General features: G+C 37.7%; 1 protein-coding gene across 1 annotated transcript in view; it reads right to left on the reverse strand.

Annotated features, from left to right (window-relative positions):
• The window catches only part of C7 (complement C7), a 63,904-nt gene that overhangs the window by 28,049 nt on the left and 18,923 nt on the right, over nt 1-16,932 (reverse strand). The window contains exons 7-10 of the mRNA XM_080933916.1: nt 12,381-12,551; nt 10,082-10,325; nt 7,580-7,693; nt 1,210-1,376 (exon numbers count right to left, since the gene is read on the reverse strand). Coding sequence (XP_080790042.1) covers nt 1,210-1,376; nt 7,580-7,693; nt 10,082-10,325; nt 12,381-12,551 — 696 coding nt within the window. The remainder of the gene's footprint in view (nt 1-1,209; nt 1,377-7,579; nt 7,694-10,081; nt 10,326-12,380; nt 12,552-16,932) is intronic.

A 16,932-nucleotide genomic window follows, 5' to 3' on the forward strand; every position in this document is an offset into this window, starting at 1 on the left:
CAGTGGTACCCAAAGGATGCACAGTGTGAGAGAATAGATGACCTCACTGCTCAGGAGGACTTGCAACATAGATGCACACAGAGCTCAGACCTCTGTGTTTGTTAACCTACTGCACCAGGAGCCACACCCACTCATCTGGTAAACTGGCCTCTAGATTTCTGATTGTTCTACATTATGTGATCTAAAACACTGTAACACTTCTAGCACCCAAAGAGCATCAGGCTTTTTTTAGGCAATGTGCCTCATTTATGGTGGCATAGATGCATCTCCTAATTTAATGTATATAAAGCTTTTCTCCCATTGTTATCAATGCTACCTTTCTTAAGTCTAGATCACAGCAGATTTTGAGTGTTGTGGCCCTCACTCCAATTCACAGTATGATCTTTGGTCTTCATTGTAAGAGTTTGCATAGCTCAGTAGGGTTGGGTTTTTTTGAGAGTGGAGGTCTTTACTTTTATTTTGTTATTGTTGTTTGAAATACATATAGTGTGCTAAAATACATATAGTGGGATTAAAAACACCCAAGGCTCTACCTGTCCTTTGGTGCTAATGTAGTTTCAGAGCCCATAAACTATAGCACAGGAGAAGTGACTGGACTGAAAGATATAACAGCAATTGAGTCTATTTGCATTCCTCTTGGGAAATACGTAACCCCCACCCCGGGTTACAAAGCAAAGAAAATATCAAGGAACTGGCAAGATGACTTGGCAGATACTGGTGCTTGCTCCACACGCCTGGCAACCTGAGTTCGCTCTTCAAGACCCAAACAAAGGTTGAAGGGGAGAACGGATTCCACAAAATGGTCTGTGAGTCTCCATACGATAGCATGTGTGAGCAAACAAACGTATACCTCGTGCACACACACACACACACACACACACACACACACACACACACACACACTGATAATAAACCAAAGAAGGTAAAGTTTTCAAAGAAAACATAATCCTATTTAGGGCCAAAGTTAAAATACAAATACAAATGTCCTCATTTTTGTCTTGGGATTTACAGGATGTGTAAGCTTTACTATGGATCTACAAATAAACCACATCTGTTTCTTATTATCATGTATATATTCATCTCACTATGTAAGGCGTAATTGGGACATGCTAATTGCAGCCAATTCTGTCTAATCACCTTGGTGTAATCTTATTTTGCAACACAAGTAAACATGACTGCTCCCACTGGTTCATGTACTGTTTCACATACCCTTTGTTTTATGACTTGGGGAAGATTGGTTACTGAGTTGGCCCAGGAGGAGTACCGCTGTTTGTTCCCAGCAGGATTATCCAAGTCCAGGAAACTAAGGTCAGCTACAAAGCCGGAGCCTCCACCTCTGACAAATGGCTCTCCTCGAAGCACTCTGCCCTGGTTTCCTACAAATGGGGAAAACAAATGAAATGAATCAAGGTAAGTCAGCACTCACATATAAAATAAAATTATCAAAGTAAAGTCCAAAGTCTGTCAAGTGTTTTCTAAAAAAGATCCATCAAACTGTGGCATCTTGAGAAAAGCAAATGGTATGAGGGAAGTCTGGGCTTTTAGAGAATTTTAACCATTCTATACAACACTACAGTGGTTATTATACATTTGATATCCTTAGAAGACCCATAAAAAATACAACACCAAGAGCAAACACTAATTTCAATATGTATCTTATAGATTTTATATCTATAATATGAAAAGCTATTTCTGTGGAGATCCATCAGTCTTTGCAATTGGTCCACTGCCTTCGGAGGTGTCGCTAGAGTGTGAGGCTTGGGGGCAGGAAGGGTACGGCATATCTCTACACTTTTTTCATGAGTGTGCTGTGACTCTCCGTGCACATAAAAGTAAGACTGAAAGAAAAGTAAGTGGCTGGGGACATTGTTTAGTCGGTCAAGCATTTGCTTACCCTGCGCTCATACCAGTGCTGCACAAGATTAGTTGTGGGGATACAAGCCTATAATCTCAGCACTCACTCAGCAAGTAAAGAGAATCAGAGGTTCAAGGTCATCCTCTACTACATAACAAGTTGAAGGACTGACTGGGATACATTAGACCCTGTTTAAAAAATAATGGTAATGGTGGTCATGGTGGAGGAAGAGGGTGGGGAAGGAGGAGGAGAAAGAAAAAGGGGGAGAAGGAGAAGAAGAAAAAGAAGAAGGAGAAGGAGGAGGAAGAGAAGGAGAAAAAGAAGGAGGAGGAGGAAGAAAAAGAAGAAGAGGAGGAAGAGGAGGAAGAGGAGGTGGTAGAGGAAAAAGAAGAAGGAGAAGAAAGAGAAGGAGAAGAATAAAGTATCTCTAGACTGATATAGAGGATATAATAAAATTACTGTTAGTCTTAAATCCTTTGGTTAGTAAGAATATGATGCATGCTTTGCAGAAGAATATCATTAGAAGAAGCATACACATATTAAAGTATAAATTATCATAAAGATGAATCTCAATTTCAAATAATTCCATAAATAACATAAGCATGTGAAACACATGTTCAGTGATGTTGCTAAATAATCAGTAAACATTATAAATATTTTATGTGTATATGTGACAAAGTGTCAGAATAATAATTGTCATGTATAAGTAATAGATATGTAAACAACTACTGTGTTCCTTATATATTTTTAATATTTAAAATTTTTGTGATAAAATACTGAAGAAAAAAACAGTATATAGTCTAGCACATTAACAAAATTTTTAAAGCAGTTAATTAACAGGAATATATTACCTAAAACATGAAAAGTGTTCTGAAATTTCTGAATGCTAATTGAATTCCTGTTTTTCATTTATGTGTCTCATAATTTTAGATGTATTTTTATCTCCACTAAAAATTGGTTTTTACAAAGGTCATGACTAGACATTTCTAATCTTACAGATCACGTTTTGAGTGACTTCCACTTCCTTTTTTATAACTGTCCAAATTTTGCAATTTTGTCAAATGAACACACTGTACTTTTATAACGAGAAATTATAAAATCCTTGTATTTTAATAAATTACCTGAGTTCCTCATTTCTCTTGTTAATTCTGGTTTAATATGCAAATGGTAGCCTTTTAAATGCAGTATCTCGCAAGTCCAAGCTTTGAGCTACTGATTCACCAGGAGCTGGGGTGCCTGCAGGTTTCTGAGCTCAAGTAAGATCTAGAAGAGAATATCTAAAGGAACCTCAGAATCTACATCTGTCACCCTATTTTCCCCAGTGATCCTCGTGAGAATGAAAGACTGGGGATTACTGCCTTACAGACACTGAACCTGATCAGGAGGTTCTACAAAATACATGACATTTCTTCATCTTTTATGATCAGTCTCCAGACTCTATGAATTCTGTTCTGGCTAAAGCATTCCCCTAAGAATGGAGGGCAAGTAAAACAAGGAAGAACCCTATTCTGTGTGTCTGGTTCTTGCTAACTGTGATGTATTGGTGACCTTTTTGTGTTTCCGTGCACCTATGTGTCAAATGAGAATATAAATTCTAAGCACTTCGTAGAAGGAGCGCACTGGTTTACTTTTGTAAATAATTTATAATTGTTCCGGTAGAAAATAAATGCTACATGTTTAGTAAATGCAAACTAAAATCAGCTCTCTGTTGACAGTATCATGGATACCCAATATCATCATCTTCCTAGACCTTCTCTCTCAACCTCAGCATCGAGAAAGCTACTTTTCCACGTCATTGGAACTAATGGGGACAGTGAGAAGAGCTGGACAGGAGTAATATGGGAAGAATTGGAAGGAGGAAAGGGAAGGGAAGGGGAGATAATTTAATTATATTTTAATTGATTTTTTTTTATGAAAAGAAAGAACTGTTCTTCTTTGGCCACATCAATTCCCTTGAATGAAATGCTATCCCTTGCCTTGTCTATGCCATGTTATTGATACCTAGGACCTCTGCCAAAGGTCCCTGATTCCTCACTGAGAGCCACAGCAGCTGAGGTCAGCTTTCGTTCCTACTTCTAACCTCATCCCCAAGAATATTTAAGCTCTAGTGTTGCCAAGTCTGTCACCTTACAGAAGGCATGTGACACAACCCATTCCTTTTATGGAAATAAGATAAATCGTCTCTGCCCCCAATAGATGCTTTCATCTGCTCTTGGCTAACCTGATGCTTTATAGCACTTCCCTGTTGGCCTTTAACTTTTACTCTCCAACTCTTGGCTTCTCACATTAAAGGGTCTTTTGTACTCCTCTCTTCCTCCCTCTCTACAATTACACTTCTTTACTCCTGCATTCGACCTTTTAGTGGTGTCTAACAACCACTAGAACCAAATTTAAATTCCTTAACACCATGCCTATTGTCTTAGCCAGGGTTTCTATTCCTGTACAAACATCATGACCAAGGATTGACTTGGGGAGGAAAGGGTTTATTCAGCTTACACTTCCAAAATGCTGTTTATCATCAAAGAAAGTCAGGACTAGAACTCAAGCATGTCAGGAAGCAGGAGCTGATGCAGAGGCCATGGAGGGATGTCACTTACTGGCTTGCTCAGCCTGCTTTCTTATAGAACCCAAGTCTACCAGCCCAGGGATGGCACCACCCACAATGGGCTGAACCCTCCCCCCTTGATCACTAGTTGAGAAAATGCCTTACAGCTGGATCTCATGGAGGTATTTCCTCAACTGAGGCTCCTTTCCCTGTGATAACTCCAGGTTGTGTCAAGTTGACTCAAAACCAGCCAGTACACGTATGTAACCTATACCAGCTGATCTGAATAGCACTATCAGTAAAGTAGCAGAATACAAAAAATAAATAAATCAGTAGCTCTCCTGAATAGAAAAGACTAATAGACTGACAAAACATTCAGGGAAGCATCATCGTCTATAAGATAAAATTTAAAAATAAACCATTTTGGGAGATCTCTAAGCAAGCAAGTGAAAGACTCATTTGATGGAAACCTTAAGATGCTGAAGAAAGATATTGGAGAAAGTCACCAGAAGATATGAAGAATGTTCATGTTCATAGATTGGTAGAGATAAATTTGTGAAAATAGGCATTCTACCAGAAGCAATCCATAGATTTTAAGACAATACCCATTAAATTCCAACAGTCTTCCACTTCACATGAAAACATACACACATACACACACACACACACACACACACACACACACACACACATACACACACACACATAGACACACACAAATCCTGAACAGAATTGCAGGAGGAATAGCCATTTCAGATTTCAACTTGTATTACAGAGCTTTAATCATAAAAATAGCATAATATTGCATGAAAACTAACTCTTTGATAAATGTAACCAAGCTGAAGACCAGACATAATTCTACACCTCTACAGACACACAACTTTTTTCACAAAGAAATCAAAAAAATATACACTAGAGAAAAGACAACATCTTCAATAAATGATGTCAATTAAACTAGATGGCTGCATATAGAAGAATGTAAATAGATCTGTACTTAACACCCCACACAAAACTCAACTCAAATGGATCACAGACCTCGACAGAGGGCCAGATACCCTGAATCTGACATAAAAGAAAAATGGGAAATAGCCTTCAAGTAATTGTTACAGGCAAAGACTTTTTGAACAGAGCGCTGTTAACATTGGTACGAAGATCAACAACTAATAAATGAGCCTCATGAAACTGAAAAGCTTCTGTTCAGTGAAGGACAACATCATTCAGACAAAGTGGCAGGCTACAGAATGGGGAAGATATTTATCAATTATACACATAATAGAGGGTTCATATCCAAAATATATAAGAACTTTTTAATGAGCATCGGAAAACAACTTTAAAATAGTATACAGAATTAAGCAAAGAATTCTCAGAAGATGAAACAAGTGTCTGAAAAACAAAGAAATGTTCTACATCCTTAGCTATCAGGGAAATGGAAATTAAAACTACTTTGAAACTTCAGCCTAACCCAATCCAAAATGGCCAAGATCAATAATTTAGAAAACAAAAAACAAAATGACAGCTCTGGCTGGTGATCCATTGTTGGAGAAGAACAATATGTACAGCCACTATGGAAATCAGTGTGAGGGTTCCTCAGGATGCTGGGGATAAATCTGCTTCAAGATCCAGCTATACCACTTTTGAGCATATAGCCAAAGGACTTTACACCTTACTATAGTGACACTTGTTCATCCATGTTCACTGCTGCTCTATTTGTAATAGTCAGAAATTAGACACAGTCTAGATGTTCATCAACAGATGAATGGATAATGGAAATGTAATCCATTTACATAATAAAATATTATTCAGCTGTTAAGAAAAATTAAATTTACAGGTAAATGCATCAAGCTAGAAAAATCATCCTTAGTGAGGTAACCCAAACTCCCAGAAGACAAATACTGCATGTCTTCTCTTACATGTAGATGTTAGCTTTTCAGATTTTGATGTGTGTGCTACAATCTGAATAATCACAGATGTTAGGTGCCTAGTTAGCAACAAGAAGAAGGAAGAAGCTCTCCCAAAGAAAAGGAAATGAAATGTAGTATTTTGAAGAGATAAAGGGTAAACTAGAATAAAAGTATTAAACAGGGAGTGGTTGAGAGAGAAGAGTAAGGGAGGGAATCTGGGAATGGAGAACTAAGACCAAAGGCCAACTGAAAAAAAAAAGGGGGGGGATATTTTATTGAAGCTTCCTAAACTACACACGTATGAAAGGAATATAAATGGAATCTCTAAATAACTGGGAAGAAAATGACCCAACTAGACATCTTATATTGCAAAGTAACACCTCCAGTTCTAGGAATGAGTTAAATCTTATTGAGTTGTTAGTCAAAAGATTACCATGACACAGGCTATTGGCAAGGTTATGGGTTGTTCTCCACAACAGAATTAATTCAGCTGGACCTGTCATTCACTTGACCAAGAGACCATCCCTCAAGAATGCTAATTCCCTTTAAGGCATGCTAAAGAGTTAATGGGAAAAATAATTATTCAAGTGAGATAGTGACTTTTTGCTTCATGGAAACTTGGTCTTTGGTGCAGCCTCTTACAGAGCCTCTCCCATACAGCTCTGCTATGTCTGCCTGCTTCCCTTAATCCTAACTCTAAAGAGAATGACTGTTCTTTTGTCTATCATTTTCTTTCTAATCCTGGCTAAAGCCTGAGCATGTTTCTTCAGGCATTTTGGTCCTTTTCACTGTTTCTCTAAGACTATCCAACCACACACGTTCTAACATGTAGCTCCATTGCAGAACATGCTCAAAAGTCATAGCCTTCTCTCTTTCTTTTCTTCATAAGCTCTCCTGTGATAGCTGATGATTTACAGACTGTCTTCCCTATTGTTTTCTTTTTTAAACTCTAATAATATTGTTCAAAAGCCTCTAAAGAGGCTCTAATTTTCCTGCTACCATATAGTGCATAACATGGGGGTCCCCTAAGTTTCCGGTAACAAACAGGTCACTTGAGCCTACAGTATAGACTAGTAAAAATAGTAAGAATCTATGTAGTAATAAAGTAAAATAGTACAATAATTAAAAAAATAAACCAAAACATAAAAATAACCAAATAGATCTTTTTTAAGCAGAATGCCTGCTAAAGATTTAAAAGCTCTGGAGACCAAAACTGAATTAGTTATAAAAATGATCAAAGCTAAGCTAGTAATGCAAATTGGACTCTTTATCATTTACCTGAAGTTGACTTGATTATATTTTCCAGTTCCTTACATTTATGACCTGCTGATGATGCAAAAAATAAGTGGAAGTCTGCAGACGAACATGCCTTCTCTTGGGTTGACCCAAAACCTGGGAAGAAAGGCAAAAGCCAAGTGTTTAGTTTCTATGTTCATTAAAGACCTTCTTTGGTGTCTACAGCCAGGTGTAGTTTCTAGCTGCTGTGTGGCCTTTTGCTAAAAAAAAGTAACAAAATGCACAGTTTCAAGAGCTCTCTAAGGACAATGGTTCAGAAAACAGGATAGTTGGATTTGTTATTTTCCTCCTATTAGCTCTGGCTGAATAGGGGTAGGGTCAGGGAATCCCAAGTAAGTTCCATATAAATGAGTAGCAGAAACTGAATACTTCAAAGAGAGGCATCTTTTACCTACCACTTGTGGTCAGTTTCTTAGAAATAAAACAAATAGCTGAACATAGGAGATTCTAAACGCTGAACTATACAAATTAATTCCTAAACTCTAGTCCCGACTAACTTAACCCCTCCACCAATATCTGTGGTTCCTAATGATAAGAACTGGGAGCAAGATAGCCTTCCTTTGTAGGCAGTTTGGTTGGGGGTACAATCCTAAAGAAAATAAAAATGTCTTTATGCCCTGGTGGAACAGGTCAAGAGTCAGCTCCAAGAGAACTGAGGATTAACAATGGACTCTTCCTGAGCACTGAACTCAGGAACTAAAAGCAGATAACCCTGGTGCATCAAGAGTGTATCCATGTGTTGATGGATATGTAGGCTGTTTTCATATTTTGCTATTGTAAAGGCTAAGTATATAGTACAACAGAAGAGAGACTAGCGAAACAAAAAAGATTATCAATAAATTCTTCAATTGACTTTCCTTAAGAAATATTGTCTGGTCTTGACAACAAATTCTGGAGGGCAAAAAGAAGAACGCCACTCATAACTGTTGAGAATGTAACCTGGTATAGCCATAGAGGAAATCAGTATGGAGCTATTATCTGTGACTTCACCACTCCTGGTACTCCTATATCCTAGGACTGACTCTAAGTCAATACACTGAGAGATACACGCATATCCATGTTTACTGTGGCATGAATGACAGCATGATAGAAGGATACCAAACCATCTCAGGTATTTATCAACAGATGACTAGATAAAGAAAATGTACATAAACACAAAGGAAATCTTTTTTCTGCTGGAAAAGAAAAAGTAATGACATTTACAGGAAAATTGAAGAAACTAGAAAACATTGTGTCAAGTGAAATAAACCCAAATTAATGGGTACTAATAGTTTACCTTTGTATGGGAAACCTAGATTTAAAGGTGGATAAAGAAAACAGGACCAGGGGCCTGTCCCTGACTCTGTTGCCTCCCTGTGGATCATCTTCCTCTAAATGGGCAGCCATGTCTGGCCTCAGTGGGAATGGACACACCTAGTCCTGCAATGACTTGATGTACCAGGGTGGGTTGGTACCCAGAGCCCCTCTCCTTTCTCAAAGGAGAAGAGGGGTACTGGAGAAAGGGACTGGGGGGCTGAGGGTACTGGCAGAAAAAAATGGGCTGCAATCAGAATATAAAGTGAATTAATTAATATAAAAATTAATATGAGGAGATATGGTGGTTTGAATATGTTTGGCCCAGGGAACGGCATTATTAGGAGTTGTGGTCTTGTTGGAGTAGGTGTGGCCTTGTTGGAGAAAGTGTGTTATTGTGAGGGTGAGCAGTGAGCCCCTCCTTCTAACCATGTGAGAGCGAGTCTTCTCCTAGCAACCTTCAAATGAAGATGTAGAACTCTCAGCTCCTCTTGCATCATGCCTGCCTGGATGCTGCCATGTTTCCACCTTGGTGATAATAAACCATTATTATCTGAACCATTAATCCAGTCTCAACTAAATGTTGTCCTTTATAAGAATTACCCTGGTCATTGTGTCTTTTCATAGCATTGGAAACCCAAACTAAGACAGGGTGTAAGAAAAATAAGGGGGAGAACCAGAAGAGGGTCTATTAAAGTAAAAGAAGTATTAGGGATAGGAACTGATGAAGTAAATGTGACAAAAAAGTAAAGGGGACAAGAGGAGGTGAAAAGAGCTAAGCAAGAGGAACACTGAGTATAAAAAAAAAGAAAATGGACAAGTGGGATAAATTAAAAACAAGATGTATATGAAGATGTATAACCATTGCTTGTAAGACAACTTAAACATGTACTTTAAAAAGAAGTACTTTTTTAATCCGAGAAATGGGAAAGATTGTAACATGAAATCTAACACTCTCTAGAGACAGGTGATAATGGTAATGCTTTAGCTCCACATTATTCAAAAGAGTAGGCAGACATTGCTTAAATCATGTGAGAATTTGAGTACAGTATAAAAAAATTCCTGCAATTTTGGACTCCTCTGCAATTTAAATCTGTATCAAATTTTAAAGCTTAAAAGTTTAAGTTATCCACATATATTCTCCCATTAAAGCTCTTCAAGTGCTTTTAGATAACATTTTTAATACCATACCACTGTGTTTTACATTTCCTGAATCCACATAAAATAGAACTCTATATTCTCCTCCAAGGGACCCAGACTGCAGGTAATGTGTCCCATACTGGTCGATTAACCGCCGGTAGGCACTGTAGTCATACAGAGTGGGAAGGTGGGAGAGTTCCTTCCAGAATGGCTCCGCAAGTTGTAAAAATTCAGGATTATTATTAATGAACTGGGCTACTTCGACAGTGTTCTGAACAACCAGCAATTTATAACTCTGCGGGAAAGAGAAAAAGTAAACTAAGTTTTAGGTGGATGAAAAAGTTATTTAAAAAATAGGTCCCTAGTCATCATCTTTATCAACTGCCAATTCCAGTCTGATTTTTTTGAGAGGTCAGGAGCTCCAATGGAAGAGTTAGGGCGAGGATTGAAGGAACTGGAAGAGATGTAACCCCATAGGAAGGCCAACAGTGTTAACTAACCTAGACCCCTGAAAGCTCCCAGAGACAAAGCCACCAACCAAAACACATGCATGGACTGATGCAATTCCCCTTCTTCCCTCCACATATTTGCAGCAGAGAGCTGCCTGGTTTGGCCTCAGTGGGAAAGGATGAGTCTAACCATGTAGAGACTTGATGCCCCAAGGTTGGAGGACATGGGGTGGGGGGGAAACATCTCAAAGGAGAAGGAGAGGGAAGATGTGTGGAAGAACTCTGTGAGGGGTTAGGAAATAAAATGAAAATATATATTTATATAAATGAATAAAATAATTAATTAATTAATTAAATAACTTTAAAATGACAATCATAATTGATGGCTTCTGTCAGTAGGGGGCAGGGGACATGGGCTCAGTTTTCTTTAAAAGGCTGGCCACTGGAGTCTGACCACACTGCGTGGGTATAAGTGCATTACAAAGTGGAACTGGTGGGACAATGGCGGGGGAGTGCAAGCATGGGAGAGCAGATCTTCAATAAATGAGGAAAACATGCTATCAGGGTCCTTTGTACAAAATTCTTTTAAAAATTAATAAAAAAAAAATACTGTGTTGGGGGAAACAATTCTTAGCCTCACATAATATTCAATTGCTTTAAGAGCAATCATCACCAACAGGACTGGGAAGATGTCAGAAAAGAAAATGTATAATATTTTTACAAAAACATAATGAGGCCTCTGGAGAACTCTGGAGCCCAAATAAGGTGATTTCTGAGCAAAGCTCATCTCAACGAGGGAAAGAGAACCAACATCATGACACCTGCTAGGCTGGGTTTGAAATAAGTGTTTACAGTAATATACTTTAGAGTCTAGCTTTGACCATAACTCATAGGTAAGGAGACTGTGTTGCCTATCTCCCCTACTGGCTATGTTCGGTTAAGCTGTTTATTTAATAGGGTCTTTTGAACATTTCCCAAACCCTACAATTTGAACAGTACAATACAGAGATGATAAACAACATGACTTACATTCCTTCAGCTTCTTAGGTATAAAGCAGATGAGATCACCTTTACTTAGGCCACCCTTTCACGGTTAAGAAAACTAATGCTGGGAATTCATCAGGCATGATGGTGTATGCCTGTAAGCCCAGAACTCTAGAGGTAGAAGGATCTGCAGTTCAAGGCCATAATGAACTACATGAGACACTGCCAAAAAAAAAAAAAAAAAAAAAAAAAAGCAAGGAAGGAAAGAAGGAAGGAAGGAAGGAAGAAAGGACTGAAGGAAGGAAAGAAGGAAGGAAAGAAGGAAGGAAGGGATAAAAAGAATGAAACAAACCAGACATTATGATATACAACTCTAATCCCAGCACTTGGAGGGGGATAGCAAGGTGATGAGTACTTCAAAGCTAGCCTCAGCTGCATAACAAGTTCAAGGCCAGAATGGAACTGCATAGGACCTGTCTCAAATAGTAATTGATGATGATGATGATGCAATGATAATAGAAACAAATACTTCAATGAGAAAAAGATAAATATATTGTCAAAAATAAACAGAAAAGGACCATTAAAGATTTTATTGTCTCTTGAAGTTATTTTTGCCTTAATGCAAATCAAAAACTTAGTACTTTTTTTTAAGATTTATTTTATGGATGTGAGCACACAGTTGCTCTCTTCAGATATACCAGAAGAGGTCATCAGATTCCATTACAGATAAGACATCATGTGGTTTCTGGGAATTGAACTCAGGACCTCAGGAAGAATAGTCAGTGTGCCTAACTGCTGAGCCAACTCTCCAGCCCAACCTAGTACTTTTCATTAATACACTTTCATTAATGATAATAACAATCAAAACTAGTTTAAAAAAGGAAAAATATAAAAAATATAAAATGTTTTATACTAACCTTTTTCATGTAGATTTCCTTGGTACTTGAACTGTGACTGCGTTTACTCGATGAGGAAGAGAAAAATAAGATCCTGCTTGAACCAGATGATGAATAGTCTGTGGATGTTTGTTTTAAGTAAGACCAACTGCTGTTGTAAAATTCATAGTTAAAATCATTATCTACTTTGACCTATAAGGAAAAGATAAAATTTTGCTATAGGAACTTGCTATATATTCAAGATGCTGTTGTTGTATCTTTTAAGATGCATACTTTCTTCACACATTTTCACACAAACACAAATCTCTGCATTAACATAAGAGTTCTGACTCATGTCTAAGCCAGACCTGACTATAGACAGCGTTTTAAGAGGCCAATGCTACAGCGGAGCAGGACCTGTGGTATCAATAACAGTAACTCCAAACAATTCAAAATACACTTGTGTGCAAATTCATTTCATTCCTTCTTCATTTTCTTTACTAAGAATATAGCCTCAAAGTGAGCAAATCCACACAGCTCTACCAACAGAAAGCTTGAAGAGCTAGAAAGAGCAATTTGCAAATTCACTTGGAATAATAAAAAACCAGAATATCAAAAACTATTCTCAACAATCAAAACAATAAAGAAAACACAAAAAGAGAAAACCCTAGAGATAGAAAGCCTAAAAAGAAATTAGGTGTCACAGAGGCAAGCATCACCAACAGACAACAAGATGTGGAAGAGAGAATATCAGGGGCCATAGAAAACATAGACAAAGCAGGCAGAGAAGATGCAAAAACCAAAAAGCTCCTAACCCAAAATGTCCAGGAGATTCAGGACACAATGATTAGACCAAACGAGAGGATAATAGGTGTACATGATCAAGTAGGCTTCATCCCTGGGATACAGGGTTGGTTTCATATATGGAAATCCATCAATGTAATCAACCATATAGACAAACTCAAAGAAAAAAAACTACATGATCATCTCACTAGATTCCAAGAAAGCATTTGACAAAATTCAACACCCCTTCATGATAAAAGTCTTGGAAAGAACAGTATTCCAAGACCCACACCTAAACATAGTAAAAGCAATATACAGCAAACCAATAGCCAACATCAAACTAAATGGAGAGAAACTTGAAACAATCCCATTAAAATCGGGGACTAGACAAGGCTGCCCACTCTCCCCCTACATATTCAATATAGTACTGGAATTCCAAGCCAGAGCAATTAGACAACAAAAAGAAATAAAAGGGATTCACATTGGAAAGGTAGAAATCAAAAATCACTGTTTGCAGATGATATAATAGTATAATTAAGTGACCCCAAAAATTTCACCAGAAAACTTTTACCACAGATAAACAGCTTCAGCAAAGTGGCTGGTTATAAAATTAAGTCAAACAAATCAACCAACTTCCTCTACTCAATGGATAAACAAGATGAGAAAGAAATTAGGGAATTGACACCCTTCACAATAGTTACAAAGACTAAAAAATACTTGGGGTGACCCTAACCAAGCAAGTGAAGGATCCATATGACAAGAACTTCAAGACTCTGAAGAAAAAATTGAAGGAGATCTCAGAAGATGGGAAGATCTCCCATGCTCACGGATCAGCAGGATCAACATTGTAAAAATGGCCATCTTGTCAAAAGTAATCTACAGATTCAATGTAATCCCCATCAAAATTCCAACTCAATTATTCATACAGTTGGAAAGAGCAATTTGCAGATCCATCTGGAATAACAAAAAAACCTAGAATATCGAAATCGATTCTCAAGAATAAAAACACTTCTGGGGAAATCACCATTCTTGAACTCAAGCTATATTACAAAGCAGTTGTGATTAAAACTGCATGGTATTGGTACAGAGATAGGCAGGTAGACCAATGAAACAGAACTGAAGACTCATAAATGAACCCACACACCTATGGTCACTTGATCTTTGACAAAGGAGCTAAAAACATTAGGTGAAAAAAGGACAGCCTCTTCAAATAATGGTGTTGGTTCAACTGGCAGTCAGCATGCAAAAGAATAAAAAGATTCTTTCCTATCTCCTTGTACAAAACTCAAGTCTAAGTGGATCAAAGACCTCTACATAAAACCAGGTACAATGAAACTATTAGAAGAGAAAGTGGGGAATATATTAGAACACATAATTACTGGGGAAAGTTTCCTGAACAGGACACCAATGGCTTATGCTCTAAGATCAAGAATCGACAAATGGGACCTCATGAAATTGCAAAGCTTCTGTAAGGCAAAGGACACTGTTAAAAAGACAAAACGGCAGCCTACAGATTGGGAAAAGATCTTTACCAATTCTACATCTGATGGAGGTCTAGTGTCCAATATATACAAAGAACTCAGAAATCTAGACTATAGAGAATTAAATAATCCTATTAAAAAATGTGGTACAGAGCTAAACAAAGAATTCTCAACTGAGGAACATCAAATAGCTGAGAAGCACCTAAAGAAATGCTCAACATCCCTAATCATCAGGGAAATACAAATCAAAACAACCCTAGATTCCACCTTGCACCAGTCGGAATGGCTAAAATCAAAAACTCAGGTGACAGAAGATGCTTGCAAGGATGTGGAGAAAGAGAAACACTCCTCCACTGTTGGCGGGGTTGTAAGCTGGTACAACCACTCTGGACATCAATCTGGCAGTTCCTCAGAAAACTGAACATGGTACTACCTGAAAACCCAGTCACTCCACTCCTGGACATATACCCCAAAGATGCTCCAACACATAACAAGGACACATGATCCACCATGTTTATAGCAGCCTTATTTATAATAGCCAGAAGCTGGGAAGAACCCAGATGTCCATCAACAGAGGAATGGATACAGAAATTGAGTTACATATACACAATGGAATACTACTCGGGTTTGAAAACAATGAGTTCATGAAATTCCTAGGCAAATGGATGGAACTAGAAGGTATCATCCTGAATGAGTCATAAAAGAACACACATGGTATGCACTCACTGATAAGCAGATACTAGCTCCAGAAAGCTTGGATACCCAATACCCAAAACAATTCACAGACATTATAAAGCTCAAAAAAAAAAAAAAAAAAAAAAAAAGGAAGGCGAAAATGCCTCAGTCCTTCTTAGAAAAGAGAACAAAACCATCATGATAGGAAATGCAAGGTCGAATAGTGAGTGGAACAGGAATTGAATAAACGATCACTCAGAAACTGTCTCACCTTGGGATCTATCACATGTGCAGTCACCAAATTCAAGCACTTTAGCTGATCCCAAAAAGTACTTACTGGCAGAAACCAGACAGAGATGCCTCCTCAGGGACTATACTAGAGTCATATAGATAAAGCTGAGTATGCTTGCAGCTAAACATCAGTCTGAACTCGGGGACTCCAATGAGGTTGCTATAAAAAGGACCTAAGGAGCTGAAGGGAATTGCAAACTCATGGGAAGAACAACATTATCAACCAACCAAACCCTCCAAAACTCCCATGGAGTAAAACACCAACCTTTGTGCACACTTTGAGAGACCTATTGATCCAGTCGCATATGTAACTGAACATAGCAGTGTCTGGCATCAATGTAAGAAGAGGTTTTTGGCCCAGGAAGGGCATGTTTTCCCAATGTAGGAGAATGCCGAGGAAATGGGGTGGACAGGGTGATCAGGAGGGAGTGCACCTTTGTGAAGATAAATGGAAAGGGAGGGGGAATGGGAGCCAGCAGGGTAAATTTACATTCTCAAATGTAAATACAGAGAATCTAATAAAGAAAAAACACACAAAAAAATTATAGCCACTAAATCTGCTTAAAAATGTGAGTTCCCGTAGCACTCAAAGGCTTCTTTTATCAGTTTCTATTTTCTGTTTTAGTCAAATTGGAGCTCACCTTCCACAAGCATTTCTATTTCACACACATCTGGTTTTTTGTGATCAAAGCATTAACAAACACAGACAGAACAAAAGAGGTGAAAATGATGAATTCCCAACACAACACAGAAAAGAATAGGAAATTATGCAGCCATCCTAAATGATGTTTCTGAAGGGAAGTATTTATATTGTTGGATTCAGTGGTGGGGGTGGAGGTATGATTAACAGAATTTTATATCCCACACAATGGTACCCTTTTCCCACAGGGGAAATGAAAGACCAGAATTAAAACAGACCAAAGTACCAAAAAGTATTAGAATTTTAACTGATGTTGAAAATTAGGAATGCATTGAGATTTAAGGTTCTGTAGATCAAGGTAAATAATCAACAGAAAGAAAAGGCAGTCAATGAGAGGAAATTCTTCCCAGCTATAAAATGACAGGAATTAATATGTAAACTCTGTAAAAAACTCAAAATATTTAATACAAACACATACATTTTTTAAAAAAAAATAACATTCAATAAATAGATGAGACGAACTGAACCAGCTACTCTAAAAGGAAAGTGTAATATGTTTTGCATGATAACTTAAAATATTACTAAAACTCAAAGAACATTTGTACTGTGTACATCTTACATAATATTTTTTCAATAACATAATAATGTTTTGTCATTTGCAGAAAAAAATAGATGAAAGTGGACATCATTAGTGAAATAAGCTGAGCTCAGTAGTAAAATGCTG

This window comes from Micromys minutus, assembly GCF_963924665.1.
Source record: "Micromys minutus genome assembly, chromosome: 20".
NCBI lineage: Eukaryota > Metazoa > Chordata > Mammalia > Rodentia > Muridae > Micromys > Micromys minutus.